At 41.1% G+C, this 16,618-nt stretch overlaps 1 protein-coding gene across 2 annotated transcripts in view; it reads right to left on the bottom strand.

Annotated features, from left to right (window-relative positions):
• The window catches only part of LOC127045479 (sodium channel protein type 5 subunit alpha-like), a 93,690-nt gene extending 79,433 nt beyond the window's left edge, over positions 1 to 14,257 (bottom strand). For both annotated transcript variants that reach the window (XM_050941522.1, XM_050941521.1), the window contains exons 1-6: positions 14,015 to 14,257; positions 11,651 to 11,769; positions 9,162 to 9,278; positions 7,275 to 7,403; positions 4,288 to 4,379; positions 3,125 to 3,346 (exon numbers count right to left, since the gene is read on the bottom strand). In XM_050941522.1, coding sequence (XP_050797479.1) covers positions 3,125 to 3,346; positions 4,288 to 4,379; positions 7,275 to 7,403; positions 9,162 to 9,278; positions 11,651 to 11,769; positions 14,015 to 14,257 — 922 coding nt within the window. The remainder of the gene's footprint in view (positions 1 to 3,124; positions 3,347 to 4,287; positions 4,380 to 7,274; positions 7,404 to 9,161; positions 9,279 to 11,650; positions 11,770 to 14,014) is intronic.
• Positions 14,258 to 16,618: the final 2,361 nt, after the last annotated feature.

Genomic DNA, 16,618 nt, shown 5'->3' with positions numbered 1-16,618 from the left:
ATCAACCCGCTAGATTAATGTGAATTAATTAATACACACAGGTAAAATTGGCATTTGATGATTAAAAAAAGTTACTCATGTGTAGAGTAGCTGGAGTTCTTTCAGATGTGCTGTTCATTCCACTCGTTGCACCCCATGCACTAGAGATTAGAATCTTTTGGCGAGCAGTGTCCATTGTGTCCCTGCATGTACCTTAAATGTCCTTATGCTTCCATACCAAGGGCATAAAAACATGGTGCATGCTCAACTGCCACTCAGTTCCCTTGCCACTGCAGAATCCATACATAAAAGGACTCTGTAGTAGTGGGCAACAAGGGCAGGTCCTGGAATACATATATATGGGTAACACATCTTGAAGAATTCCTGTTACTGTGTAGGTAAGTAATTTTCCTGTCTTTGAGTTGTTCTCTCTCTCTCTCTCTCTCTCTCTCTCTCTCTCTCTCTCTCTCTCTCTCTCTCTCTCTCTCTCTCTCTCTCTCTCTCTCTCTCTCTCTCTCTATGTAGTTCTCTTGATAACTCCCACACTCCCTCTCTGATTTCATGAGAGATTCCTGAAAAGAGATAGGGAAAGGGGGTGAGGTGTAAGCGTACAATGAAATCGTATGTAATAATATACTGAAACAATCTCCAGTACTTAGCAGTCTGTTGTTATAGAGACCCATGACTCCTGGAAGAAGTGTAGATGGTTTCCAAATGGAAGGGGGAAAGGGTCTAGATCTATCAAAATGGTGGTGGTGCAAATCCAGAGCAACGTGTAAAAATGATTGCTTGCTCAGAGATACAGGGTAGGATGTAGGGTGATTATCAGGTGTTTGCCAAATATTTTTACATGGTCCAATAATCCATCATTAATGGGAGTGTCACACACTGTGGCATTATGGCATGGAGAATGTCTAGCATTTTCTGTGGGGACTCCTGCATCTCCACTAATGGACTCTGGAGGAACTCAGCTATCTGCTTTAGCAGTTCTTGGAAGCTCTTACAGTCATCTGGATGAGACAATGTAGAGGAAATCACTGCCTCGTCTGAAGATAAGGATTAAATGGCTATAGGCACTTGTAAATCTTCAGTCTGAGGATGTTTCTCCTCCTCATAAATTTCCTCTATTGGCTGAGGATCATGTGACACCATCTGAGGCATTGCCCTGAGCCCCTTCCTGCACACCGTACCCCCTCCTACACCCCAACCCCTGCCCCAGCCCTACATTCATGGCCCTGCTTGCACTTTCCCCACCCAGATGTGGCCCTCAAGCCACAAAGTTTTCCCCACCCAGATGTGGCCCTCAAGCCACAAAGTTTCCCTGTGCTAGACATTAATATCTCATTGGATTGCATGTGCTATCATCGTATGTGAAGTTATGAAGTTTGGCTATGTATGTGTTACTGAAAAATGATGTGAGGTTGAAAACACACACAAGCTGCCTTTCAGGTACAACAGTAAAAAGGAGAAACAATGTTAATGGCTCACTCAGGAAAAGCACACAAGCACAAGGCTTACCCCAGAAACTGTGTACAATAGAAACCTCTCCAAGATAGCACTACACAATGGGAACAGTTTGATCCAGGTCACAGCAAAAGAGCTTACCAACAAGCGAGAAGAAGATATAAAAGAGGGAAATGACCTCATGATGGTACCTCACTCTCCCTAAAACAACACACCTGGAAACACTCGAGGAACAAAGACTGAACTGAGGGAAGTGATGGTCCCAGGCTAAAGGTATTTCTAACCTGTATATGAAAACCTGGAAAACCCGTTGCAAAGCAAAGACAGCTTGTACATTTAGAATCTGCCACCTTGTTTATCACTCAGGGTGAGAATTTTCTAATTCATATCCTATGTATCTAGTATGTTAAGCTCAGTTTGTGGTTTTGTTTATTTACTAGGTTATCTGCTTTGATCTGTTTGCTATCACTTATAATCACTTAAAATCTATCCTTTTGAAGTTCATAAACTTATTTTATGTTTTAATCCAAACCAGTGTGTGTTTGACTAAAGTGTCAGGGGAAAATCTCAGCTTGGTTACCACAATGTGTATGGTATTCTTCACATTGAGCGGGAGGCAGACCAGGTATCAAACCCATATACTGGCCAGATTTGACCAGGGCAGGGTGGTACTGCACTGGGGTCCTAGGCTGGGAGGCTGGTGGTTAGAAAGCCTGCATGTGACTGCAGCTGGGTGTGTTCCTACCTGTGTGAATGCTGATGAAAGTGCAAGTTTGGAGGGCTCTGCAGCTTGTCACAGCAGTACAGTGTGAGAGGGAGCCCAGGCTGGTGGGTCAGAGGGCTCAGTGGTACCCCAGCTCCAGGTGGTACCCCGGGGGGAACCCGTCACACATGTAAACAGTTTTTCTGGTGTGGTTCCTCTTGTGTATTTTGAGATATTTCTTCTGCATAAAGCTCTTTCTTCCCTTGGTGCATCTAACTAGTGCCTGTCCACTTTGGTGTGTTTTCACATACCTCTGTTCTCATCCATACATTCACCAGTAACTGTGGTCATGACATACATATGGAATAAAGAGATATAGAACGTATTTCAAGGAAAAAAGCAAGCAATTTAGCTGAATCTTTAATAAAACTGTTCACAGTCCACATCAAAACACATAAATGTGTAGCCTACTTAAACATACCATTTTCTGAGTAGCAGCCAAGTTAGTCTGTATCCGCAAAAAGGACAGGAGTACTTGTGGCACCTTATGCTCAAATAAATATGTTAGTCTCTAAGATGCCACAAGTACTCCTGTTCTTTTTATACAGTTTTCTGTTCAGTTATAACTGTTCAGCACACTGCACAGGGCAGAACTTCTGGGAATTACATCTGAGAATGAGCTAATGTGCATTTCAGTTACTATGGTATCATACTGGGAAACATAGATGAATATTACCGGAAACTTTGGGAACACTATTTCCAATACTTTTGATGTGGGGGAGAGAGAGAGAGAGAGAGACAGAATTGTATCACCAAGAGGAGAAATTATCCCAGGACATTTGCAAACCACTCTGGTATTTTGATGACTAATGTGTTGTGGTAGCAGTTCATTGGTATTTTCAATATCATTTGCAGTGCAGGAGTCTCTCTCTCTATATGTAAACTACCATTTTAAAAAGAAATAAGAGGGCAGTTTACCTGAATCATTAGTAAACAAGTCAAAGGAGCCCCATGTCTTATCATCTGAAGTAATGGTCCCGTTGGTGTAGCTAAAATTCCTGACACACTTATGTCTCAAATTGCCCTTAAAGAGCTGGAGGCCTACGAGGGCAAAGACACTCAAGCAGAAAAGGGTCAGGATCATCACATCAGTAAGTTTCTTAACAGACTGGATCAGTGCACCTACGATGACCTTCAGTCCTAGAGAGATAAAATTCAACGGTGTATGGACTGAGAAACTGATACACATACGGCATACCATTCTTTCGGAGATTTAAAACAAGATAGAGCAGCCACCGTTTCATATTTACTGGGCCAGTGTTACATGCATCTTTGCAATACGAGCATAGCCCAGATGAGCTAGAAGTGATCCACATGAGAAATGTAGTCTTTTCCCTTACATACATTTATCCCTAGTACTTTTGCAGGGAAAGCAGTCTGTATGGAGGGCAGAAGACTTCTTATGTTCTTCCCCCACATATTGCACCCTCCTCCATGCAAGGATCAGGATAGTCTGTCTTTCATAATCTAGAAAGGGGAATAAGCATCATGCTAATAAAATTTACAGGAATGTTACCTAGGGAGGACCTGTGAACACTAGAGACTTACAGAAAATAATACAGACAGATCAGAAAGAGACCAATGGACCAGATTCATCGACCTTATTCAAGTTTTATACAGCCCTTCCTTAATCAGGCAATACCTAATTGACTATCCTGATTAAGAAATAAGCAAAAACTGAATAGGATTTGACCCAAAAATAATAAATATTAATTATAAAGCACAAGTCTGTTGAGGTATTGACATTGCACAGTCAAAACAATGATAAACAAGAACAATTAGAAGGGCTTTCTGTGTAATAGACATTATAAAAATCAAACAAAATCCTCAAAGACATAAATAAAGAAAATAAATTATATGGAAAATTGTTTCCAGTGCTTAAATCATTCTGACTGGGCCAACAATCCTGAGACACTATCCATGTCCACAAATTCAGTGGTATCTATAACAGCTGAAAGTTATACAGATAAAAAAAGACTGAAGACCTGAAAAAACAAACAAACACAAAACAATAATAAAGTAGTTGGAGGAGAAAATCACTTGTAGTTGGCAGAAAATACTCAAGCATCTGGGCTTCTTACCTGGGACTACTGAAATGGTTTTTAAAGCTCTCAGAACCCTGAATGTGCGAAGGACTGAAACACTGCCTTGATCTCTAATTATCGCTGCATATCTGTAAAATCAAGACATGACACAATATGCTATTGAATGGAATGAACAAAGCAACTATTTTATAATGCCTTTTCCTAACTGCTAACCCTTCTGAGTATATAATATTTTGTGCATTAACAAACCACATGTCAAGGGCTCATCCTAAATATTATAAATCTATTTCTTGGTTACTTCAGATAGAACCTATTTACATGGCAGTGCTTGATTATGCATGTTGCCAACTTCCTACAATACACTTTTAAATTTGAACTAAAATAACACAGAAATTATTTAAAATTATGTATTTAAACCAGAGGAAGAAGAGAATAATTACTTTTTGAACAGATCCTCAAGTAAAACTTCAAAATATGCCTTCTCCCTAGACCCACAATAAAGCTATCAATTCCCCTGCATCGCAGGCCTACCTCCTAAAAAAATCCATCTATTTTCCTCCCTAAAACAAAATGAATTAAATCTCTCCTTTAGAACTGTGTCCCATGTTCCCATAAGGCAAAGTAATCACTTCTCCCCCCCAATAGCCCCATTCCACAAAAGGCACCTAACATCCTCCCATAACACAGAGTCCCCAATAGCTATCAACTACAGCCTTTGCTCTTCTCTGCTTCTCAGCTCTTTCTGATATTACCCCTTCCTCCACAGCCTACACACACACACACACAGAGTTCTTTTGGTGAAGCAGAAGGTCAAGCTTGAGACTTTGAGTGAGTCACAACTTCACAGGGAGAGATATTAATGAAGTGACTCGGAATGTTTCTCCTAGTTTATTTTATACACAATCTGGTTTGTCTGGAGCCAAGATGGGAAAGACCACAGCAAAGCTTCACTTACACACTAACAGAGGCACATGTAATTCCACATTTCTCTTTTCCTTTAATGGTATCATTTTTATGTTCTTTCCCTTAGAACAATAGCCAATAGTGCCAAGTGAACTGGTAACAAAAAAGGACCTATGGATATAATGCAGTGGTTCTCAAACTGGGGTTTGTGAACCCCTGGGGGTTCGTGAAATGTTACAGGGTGTTCTTGGAAAAAAATACTCTAATGGCGGACAGAGCTGTCCCTTGGACTTCCAATAGCTATGCAGATCGAAGCAAGCATATATGTCACGCTGAGGAGATTTAAATTTCAAGACTCCTTATACGACATGGAAAGGGAGGTGGATATTTTTTGCTGTTTTTTAAAATTAAATAGGCACCTAGCACTGTTTTTAAAATTATTATGAAGAACAAGTTCAAGCTTTGTAACATCTGTTGTTTGGCTGAACTACTCAAGACCTGAATGCTTGTGTAGGAAGAACTTTGAGCTGGCTTCTTAAATACCTTCATGCTGTTTCACATCTGATACTCCTTGATGAAACAGGCTTATTCAAAGTGATACAAGCTATGAAAGCGAGATCGTGGAAGAATGTTGCCATTTTCATAATGTAATAAAAATACTGTAATAATAAATAATAATACTGTGAATAAACATCATAAAAACAAATTTTATATTTCCAAGATCACTGCTTTTGTAATTTATACTCAGGTAAAAGAGAAAATCCCTGGAAATATTCATTTTTAGGAGGGGTTCGCGAGACTAGACATTTTAGTGAAAGGGGTTCACAGGTTGTTAAAGTTTGGGAACCACTGATATAATGGAACTCTAAAGTCTGTGGCTGTATTTGTGTGTGTGGTAGGAAGTTCCTCGTTTCCTCTTCATTGACTGGGCTGCAGTCAGGGCCGGCTCCAGGCACCAGCCCAGCAAGCTGGTGCTTGGGGCAGCCAGCGGCAAGGGGTGGCACATCCGGCTCTTCGGTGGCAATTCGGCAGGGAATGAAGCGTCGGCGGTAGAGTTGCTGCTGATCGCAGCTTTTTTTTTTCCCGCTGCTTGGGGCAGCAAAAAAGCTGGAGCCGGCCCTGGCTGCAGTCAGTGTGCTGTCACTGGGAGACATAGTGAGTTAGAAGCTGTCTGTGCAGACAGCTCAGAGGAACTCTGCAGGGAGTAGCTCCAGCCACTGTTGTTATGGAGTGTACTCTATACCATCTACTACAATGAAAAAATTGGAAATGCTATGGATGATAGTATTGCTTGTTTATTGCCTTACTGTGATAAAAAGAAACCAAGACAGAAGGAAGTATAAGACCCAGTGTCCTTGGAACTCACACCACTCTGGAATGTTCGGAGTAATCAAATAAACCCTGGACTAACAGATTCTGCCTCCTACAGGTATTTATATTTGAAAGGAAACTAACATAAAAATGGACATCCCCTTTGAGTCCTGAGCTGCAGATTGCAAATATTCTTGAGATGCTTGTGTAATAATAGCAAGAGTCTATACATACAGTGGCTTAATGGGTTTGGTTTTATTACCCTCTTGTGACTGTCACTGTAATAGCTTTCTAACTTCAGTAGTTCAAGCTCAGATTGTATTTCCGGTGACAAAATCCCAGATTTGATTCATTGACTACAATGGTGTCATTGACTACGTATGTGGCCAAAGTGCCTTCACACACATGCATTCACACACATACATGCACGCATACACACTTTATGATATTAAACCTCACTTCCTGTCAGGTCAGATCCTTTTCCTATTTCAAATAAAGGGGCTGCTGGTTTCTATGGGATGGAATACAGTGTATCTTATTGCTGTCTTTGCCTTCTGCGCAGCCCCTTTTATCCTCTTTTGAGGGATTGGCATACTGTTGCTATCCTCTACACCCTACAATGAGGGGGATACAGGAACACTGGATAGCTTTTCCAGATACAGTTATTGCTCCTTAAAATGATTTTATATCTTGGGTGCAAGGTACAACAATTTAGATACTTCAGTGAAAAGTTAGAGAAAAAAATCAAAACAAGCAAAAATACTTTAACTGCATGATATCCCTTAATATACAAATACACCCTTACTTACGCCAGAACAATGACACTGAAATCCAACCAATTCCATAGATCTCGAAGGAAAGTGAATTCATTCAGACAGAATCCTCTTGCCAATATTTTTATCAATACTTCAAAAGTGTAAATGCCAGTGAAAGTGTACCTGGGGAGTAAAGTGTCCAAGAAATGCGAGAACATTAGCAATTAGTGGAGGAGGTACATTCATCGTACTCACTCTGTGAGCTCCCTCAGAGCCCCCGGGAGCAGGTCCAATGGCCCTGTTGAAGATAATGGAAAGGCTCCATCAATTTCTATGAGTGTTGGATCAGGACCTAACTCACAGGCAATTTGAGATATTAGCTGACAGCAGTCTGGATGCAGTTATCAACATCTGTGTCTGCAGCATATTCACTCGCCTCTGACAATTTTCTTTGCTAAAATGTTAAGGTGTCTCAGATTGGGCACTCCAAATTTGAGGTATCCAAAATCACAGGCCACTTCTAAAATTTTTGAAGATAATTCATGTTATCACTTGCCAATGTGCCAAAATAGCTGTATGTGGGTCAGTTTGTGAATCTGGGAGCCATTTCTTTAAAGAACATTGAAAAACTTACAGAAATACAAACTTGCAGGATCTTCATTTTAAAGGCAGCATTGTTTTAAATGGAAATTGTCAGTAAATGCTCTGCGGGCTTTTCTGAGTGCACTTGTCACTTCAGCAAGACCGAGGTCTCCTGCGGGAATTCTAAAAGCATCTGATACTCAGAAAATATGTTCAGAAATTATTTAACAGCAATTTAGCTCTTTTCACTGAGAAAAAAATATTCTGAAAATACTGTCTGAATTCATTCAAACAGCATTTTCAATTCTCACAGCATATAATATTCTGTCTAAATTCTGACTCCCTTAGAAACTTAGGGCAGCACACCATGACAAATGGAGATGTATATTAAAATCATGCCACAGTTTTATTCAGATATTACAGTTAGCAAAGTGGGTGAGCTGATAGACTGAAAGCTGTTAATTCAGATGCTGATCCTGCAATGGACTCCAGAAGAGGAGGAGCTGCAGTGATGTTAATGAGATTTGTGCAGGTGCAGGGATCCAGCTACATAGAGTTCATTACAGGATTGCCAGCAGCAAATGTTCAAAACTCATGAGTGAGGCCTGAAAAAGTCACACGATTGGACTAAAAATAATGACATTTAGAAATAATACATTTGGGGTTCTTTTTCTTTGCCTTCTGTTGTTGAGGCTATTAAAGGTCACATATTCAAGTTTTCCTCTACAACTAGGAGGGCTAAAATTGCATCTTTTTTTTGAAATCTGAGATTTTCAGGTTTTAACATGACTCTAAGATCTGGGGCTTTAAGACAACATACTAAATATTGTGATATATAGTGAAAGTGATAACATTGCAAGAACTGGCAATGCTGAAGACAGAGTTCCGCAAGCAAAAACATCTGACAGAATATTTTACTAGAGCAAGTAGCACACAAATCAACATTACTGAAATAAATTTAAAAAGACAAAGGATCACATCTTGAAATCCTTATTCAATATTGACATTGATGGGAGACTCGTCTGGGAAAGCAATGAGTAAAAACTGAGGAAGGACTTCAGGGATTAGAGCAATGAAAGGTGGAGGAAAGATATACAATAAATGAAATTTAGCACTTTTTTTTCCTTCATGGCTCAGATTCTGCTCTCCAGTGAGTTACTCTGCGTTTACAGTGGAGCAAATGAAAATAGATGATGGCCCTATTTCCACAAAGCAATAATCCTGAAGTTCTAACAGAAGCAAAATTCCTACTGACTCCAGTAGGACATTACCTTGTGAGAGGACTACAAGATTAGGCCAATTAACTAATTAATTAGAACTAGAGAATTAGGAAAAATAAATTCCTACAGAAATACTTACTCAACATACTTGCTCCAGCCAGGAGAGTCAAGTGACTTAGACTTCCTAGGAGTGTCTGGCATAGCCATGAAGACACAATTGGTTAAAATAGTGCACATAATAAACATAGTGAACAATGTAAGTAACAGGAGTTAAGGTAAAGAACATTATTGTATAATCAGAAAATTTCACTAATACACAAAATGTTTTAACAGTTGTGGATTTAATATTTGACTTCAAATTCTCTGACATGCTTAACAGTTTTATTTTGATGTTATTCGTTTTAATGTCACCGCATAATACACTATTATTAACATTATTTATAATACAGTAGCATCTAAGCAACTAAGATTGGGACTTCATTGTACAAGGCATCACATGTAAAACTTAATAAAAACCAGTTCCTACCTCAATGGGCTCAGGGTCTAAACAGGAGAGAATGACAATGGGGAGGAAAGGGATGTATTTTTAGCCTCATTTTACAAATGAGAAACTGAAGTGCAAAGAGATAAAGGCCCCAGATCCACAAAGGTATTTAGATTTCAATGGAAGTTAGGAGCTTTGTTAGTGGCAGTTAGTTAGCTTTGTGGAACTGGGCCAAAGTGACTGGCCCAGGGTGACACAGATAGTTGTGACAGGTGAGAATTGAATCCAGATGTCAATGTCTCAGGTCAGTTCCTTAGCCACAAGACCATCCTGCCTCACACAAAAAACGTTTGTTCAAAAAGATATGTGTGGAAAATATATCACTGCTTGGCACTACTCTCCTTCTACCCTTCCTCTTCCCTCATATAATTTGTTACACTCATTTGTAGAGTCTCCATCTTAAATTGTATTATAAGCTCTCTGGGGCAGGAACCATGACTTTGTATGTGTCTCTATTGCATCTGGCTGGTGCCCTTGGGCACTAATGCAATAAAAGTAAAGGTAATAACAATGAATTTCTCATGAAACTCTGAGGCATGTATTGTATTTTGCCCTTTTCACAGATGAAGAAACAGAGTGGTTAAGTCACTCATCCAAGACCACAAAGAAAGAGCCAGGAACATAATCCAGGGAACTGATTCTGGTATCACTGACATTGATTTTATAGTATAGTAACTATGGGTGTGAGCCTGAAAGTGGTGTCGGGGGTTTGCACTCCCCCCCCTACAGGATCTACAAAAACACTGAGCACAGCTCAGTAACATCACTGGTGCAGATACCCACTCGCAACTGGTGCAGAAAGCTTAGCAGATACAGTCACCACATCACAGATGTGATCCATGTGCACCCAGCTCTGGAGGAGTGTGCAGAGGGCAGAAGGGGTGGGACACCACACTCCCTGTAGACATGCAATCCAGGAAGCAGGATTCCTCTGTGCCTACCAGCTGCAAGTTTAGGAGCCATTCTTTCAGACAGGGACCTCCAGAGACCCAACAGCTGCACCAAAAGCACTATGGTCCTGAATACAGGCAGCCTTGCTGGAGAAGGGGCATGTCTGAAGTAGGATTGCCAGCCCATGTGATCACACTTCAGCATGCTGGAGAGGTGACCCTAGACAAAAATCACCCTCCCGATACTGTTGCAGAGCCATACGCAACACCTCTCCATCGGAGCCTCTCCGCTGCTGCTAGATGGGCTTTGGATTACAGAACATACTTCTCCTCAGGGTTCTCATAACACCTTTGCAGGGCTCCATGTGATTGGTGGCACTCTGAGATCCGTACAGTGGCAGGATCATGCCCTCTCTTGGGTCTAAGTATCACTGTGGTACTCCAGTGTAACTTCACAGTGTAAAACTGGTGAAACACTCTAGTGAACCAAGCACATTGACTTTACATCTGACGAAGTGGGTATTCACCCACAAAAGCTCATGCTCCAATACATCTGTTAGTCTACAAGGTGCCACGCAGGGCCGGCGCTTCCATTTAGGCGACCTAGGGTGCCAGGATTTGGGAGGGCGGCATTTTGCTGCTCTCGGCAGCAATTCGGTGGCGGGGGGTCCTTCCGCGCTCTGGGTCTTCGGTGGCAATTCTGCGGTGAGTCCTTCACTCGCTCCAGGACCCGCTTCTGAAGTGCCCCGAAGACCAGGAGCACGGAAGGACCCCCCCCCATCGCAGAATTGCCACCGCTGACCAGGAGCGTAGAAGGACCCCGCCTAGGGCGCCAAAAACCTTGGCACTGCTCCTGGTGCCACAGGACTCTTTGCTGCATTGACTTTAATGACATTACTCCCAATTTACACAGGTATAGTGAGATCAGAATTGGGCCCTCTGTTACCTGGTTTCCAAGGCCATTCTTCCTCTGTTCAGATCTATCCCTGTACTTTCCAGTTTCATATACTAATAATAGTCATTTCTAAAATCATTCAAAATTATCCGTGAGCTATCTGGAGCACATGTATTATTGCTTTTAGAAAAAGGCTAGAGCTAGCATATGTTCTAAAATATAACAAGCACGGTATAACACCCATTATCCTTGTATAATTATTAAAAAAATAGAATGAGTAAAGCCAACTGAAAGGATATTTGTGTACCAAAATTTTAATCGCTGCTCTTCTGATTGAATGGAAAGGGCTAAGTATACACAAGGCACGTGTGGCAGTAAATCGGAAGATTGTTTTTCCTTTGTTCAGTACCATAAATGTCTTTCAAGAAAACAAAAACATGAGAGATAATATTAAATAAATTAAACTTTTACAGAAATTGAACTGAGGATGTTAATGGTTTGTATCTGTGGCCAGCGCTACAGATTATAGGTAAAAGTTTTATGTCTGGACTTGCACTTTGTTTAAACTGAAAGTCTTTTTTTTTAATTCTTGTCATTCCTTTTGATTTGTTATATATTTATACCACACAATTTTCAACGAATCAGTAAGAAATATTGTGTACTATGGAGAACACATTACATATCCTTTTTTTCCCAAGGAAAATTTAGGCTATTAATTAATCAGTTGGAAGTTCTCAGTAGGAAACTTCCTTCTTTAGTCCTGATCTTAAAAAGAATTTGCAAAGAAGTCATTTTACTCATGGCAGTATTCCCATTAACGTAAATGGGACAACTCATGTGAGAATCAATTTCCATTTGTTTGTAAGCATTTGCTGGATCAGGGCCTTTATTTACTGAACCACTTTCTCAGAATTCACTAATATTGACATTAGAATGGTCCAGAATTTTTCAATAAAAGTTTTTCATCAAAAAATACTGATTTGTCAGACCTGAAACTTTTCCTGCAAAAGAGGTGGTTTAGATTACATTTTAATTGGGAAGGTTTCTCGGGTCCAGGGTGGAATTTCTGCTAAACCAGGGACCCTGGAATTTCTGCTAAAAACTGGAAAAGGGGAGTGTCCTAACAACTGAGATATACAGTTAGTTGCTCTTCTTCTCTTTCTCAAGTTCTCCAGTTGGAGCTCTTCCACTTTGAATAAATAACTAAATATTCTTTGGACCAGAAAGAGACCAACTCTATTGCTCAGTTGTTTTGGAACTCACCTGTGCATATGGGAGACCTGGACTCATGTCCCTGTGCCATTGAATATTGAATTATTTATACATAGTGTGAGATGGGGGGAGAGATAGCTCAGTGGTTTTGAGCATTGGCCTGCTAAACCCAGCGTTGTGAGCTCAATCCTTGAAGGGGTCATTTAGGGAACTGGTGTAAAAATCTGCCTGGGGATTGGCCCTGCTTTGAGCAGGGAGTTGGACTAGATGACCTCTTGAGGTCCCTTCCAATCCTGGTATTCTATTATTCTAACTGCAACAAGAAATCCTTGGAAAAACCCATCCCGTTAGCTTGGGGGATAGGCCTTGAACCAGAGTATGGGAGAAGTGGATTCAAGTCTCAGAATTTCACATATATTTTAAAGGCTAAAATATATTCTATAGAAAACATTGTCAAAGAACTGGTGGTTCTGTAAATATATATATATTTATTTTCTGAATTTCCTTGTTAAAATTTGTAACATAGGCAATAGGCTGTATTAAGTGATTCTGACTATCAGCAGCCTTTAGAGAGAGGCTACATGTAATGCAGTGTCTTTGATCAGCCTACACATAGGTCTAGTAGGCTGGAAGATACTTTAGATAAACCAATAACTCAGTTTTCTGTCATCATGTAGTAACAGATTTTTATATTGTGTCCAATGTTATATTCAGTGTGGGTGAAATTCATCTTTGTGGAGAGGGCTAACATACACCACCAAAGTCCCACTTGAGCCCAATTTGGATAGCTTAAGCCAGCGGTAGGCAACCTATGGCACACGTGCCGAAGGCGGCACGCAAGCTGATTTTCAGTGGCACTCACACTGCCTGGGTCCTGGCCACCGGTCTGGGGAGCTCTGCATCTTAATTTAATTTTAAATGAAGGTTCTTAAACATTTTAAAAATCTTATTTACTTTACTACAACAATAGTTTAGTTATATATTATAGATGTATAGAAAGAGACCATCTAAAAACATTAAAATGTATTACCGGCATGTGAAACATTAAATTAGAGTGAATAAATGAAGACTCAGCACACCACTTCTGAAAGGTTGCTGACCCCAGCTTAAGCAGAAAGTAAGTGGTGCATATACCTCATGCTGATTAATTTCATTCTGTTTGATTAGTGGATTATAAAGTTAAGGTTTTATTACATTAGTACTTATCACTTAGTACTCCAAGTATGTTAGGTACCTATTTTATTATAACCTGATTTAATACAATTGTCTTAATATAATCATTCAAAGGAAGCACTGCCAAATTTAGCTTTCTGACCCCTAAACCAGAAAAGGCTCTCTACTAATAACTGGTCAAGGAGGCATGAAAATCATATCCTTCAGCATAAACATTTCTTCTCTGCACTTCTTAATAAAGCAAAGTTAAAACAACAAACTTTTTGAATGAGTCTAACCTTGTGATCGCTGTAGTAAGGGTCAAGATCCTCCAGTGGTTCCCCAATGAGCTCCTGAGGGGGATTTCCATAGAGAGCAGGCAGCTTCTGGAAAGCCTTCAAATCAAGCTGGGGTCGAGGTTTCTCTTCAGGCTTCTGACCTATGCATTCCTTCTTGGCAGCTATTCGCTTCTCAATAGCAGCCAAGGATTCACGCGTGAACTTGCAGAAATTGTTAGAACATGGTAGAGAGAAGTCAGCCATCTTTTCATCTTTTTCCTCCTGTTATAGATTGTATACCTAGTAGTGGAAACAGCTAACAAGAGGTATCAACGTAAGTGACTACCAAAAACCTGTCAAATACAACCAACCACAGCTGGCTTTGCAGTTGGCTTATAACTACACCTGATTTTGTAGCTTTCAATTTCCTAGGCAAACGAAACAAAACAAAATCAAACCAAACCACCACCACCAACCAAAACTTGCATTACCTATTAAATGAGATGTCTTATGTGACAAAGTCAGGCTGGACAGCTGTAAGAGAGTGGTGCATGTCAGATATTTTAGCCCTTTTCCATGTAAACTGACAAGAGTTTATCTTGGGTTAATCAGGGGGTTCTGGAGACCAGTTAAGGGCTGCCCGAGATCTTTACAAACCCCTCTTCTGGTGAAAGAGGAGACACAATCTGCTGCAGGGTTAGTGGCAGCAGGAAGATAGGCTTCTCCAGAGTGAGAGGCTGCTTTCCTCCCTGTTTAGGGGAAGGACTGGCACACCAGTGCCCCTCTCCCATTGCAAGAGGAGGAAGTGCTAAGCCCAGCAAGATGGAGGAGGTGCCCTGCCACATTTGTTTCTTTCTCTTCATTAATTCCATCAAAGAGTAGCCAATTTGCTTTCTTGAAAAAGGAGTTAACAGATTCCTTCCTTGAAGCCTGGAAGTTCCCCCTTGCTGTTGCCTTCCTCAAATCAATAAGATTCCACTTGTCCCCAAACGGATGGACAGCAGGGGTCCACCATTCTATGAACAAAGTGTTGGATCCCAACTGCCATGGAACCAATTGATACCAGTGTTCTGTCTCCATCTCCTGTAAAAGGAGCATACAAAGCAAAAATGTAAAAGCATCTTAAGCTGCTTGCTAAGAATAGGAGCCCTGCTGGATGACTGCTACTTGGAGCCGCTAGTCCTGGAACCCTCAAGGGGAGAGGCAAATCTTGATGTAGTCCTAAGTGGCGTACAGAATCAGGTCCAAGAGGTGAATATAACTGAACCATTTGGTCATCACAACCATAATGTAATTTAATTTAACATCCTTGTAGAGAGAAAAATACCAAAGAACCCCATCACAGTAGCATTTAACTTCAAAAAGGAGAATGTGATGGGGTGTTCACACCACATTAGACTGGAAAGTGTTAATGAGCATGAGAAGGGCCAGTTAAGTCGATGTGCTACATCTGAGGGGAATTAGGTGGCCTAAGTAACCTCTGATTGACAATGGAGCCCAGCTGAAAAGGAACAGGAGGGGCTAGTATAAAGCCAGGAAGATGACAGCTAAAAAGGGCTACAGTAAGCAAGCCTCCAGTCACTTTCTGGGCATTAGATAGAGAAAGGAGGAAACCTACTGGAGGAGAATAGAAATCCCAGGGATCCAAGCCCTGAAGAAAGAGTTTACCCAGAAGGTGGTGGGGTGGAAGCCTGAGAGAAGGTGTAGGAAACAGCAAACAGCAGCAAAGTGGGACATTGAAGACCTTGGCCACTGATTAGAGGATCCCTGGGCTGGAAACCAGAGTAGAGGGTAGGCCTAGGTTACCCTCCCAGTGACTGGGAAAGTGGCACAGTTAGAGCCATCGATACGAAGACTGCCTGGGATGGTTTATCCTGTGGGATTTTGTCACCACAGGAAGGGGACAACATAATGATCTGGCCAGAGGGCCAAGACATGAAGAAGGAACAGCTGAATCACAAAAAGGGAACACTGTATGTCTGGAGAATGAGAAGGGATGCAGTGTGAGCAGTAGGAATAAAGGGGCGTATCAGACTTGAGGGCAGCTAATCACCAGACATGGCTGTAATGTTGCACCCCATAATGCTTTATAGAAATATGCTTATGAGTGTAAATATGACATAACTGGAATATGTTCTGTGCTAGATATGCCATGTAACATATCTCTGCAAAGGTTATGATCTACTGGATATAATCATCCTATTTGTATGCATGTATCATTTTTGTATTTGAAGTTATGAATATTGGCTATGCACTTGTTTGATTTTAAGTAGCCTCAGTGAAGCATTTGGTCAGCTTCTTGAGAAAAGACTACTATCAGTAAGTGCCCAATCAAGAAACACTTAAGCTGACGATGAACTTCGAGAGATGCCAATCCACATCTCGGCTTTCCTGGGAACAAGACATCAGCCTGTAAGGAACTGAGTCATGTATGAACATGTGACTTGCCCCCGGGACTCCAAAACTCCATCTTGGAGCTGGATCCTCCATAGGAGAGGGGACGGGGTTTCTACCCACAAGAGAGCGAGTATATAAGCCCCTGGGGAAGCCCCTCCATGTTGTCTCCAGCTGGCTCAAGAGAGCCTCTCCACCCCAAAGGATGCCTGAAAGAAACTGGAACAAAGG

The sequence above is a fragment of the Gopherus flavomarginatus genome, chromosome 2 (assembly GCF_025201925.1).
Source record: "Gopherus flavomarginatus isolate rGopFla2 chromosome 2, rGopFla2.mat.asm, whole genome shotgun sequence".
NCBI lineage: Eukaryota > Metazoa > Chordata > Testudines > Testudinidae > Gopherus > Gopherus flavomarginatus.
Note: the sequence above shows the minus strand (reverse complement) of the source record. Positions and strands in the feature narration are given on the sequence as shown.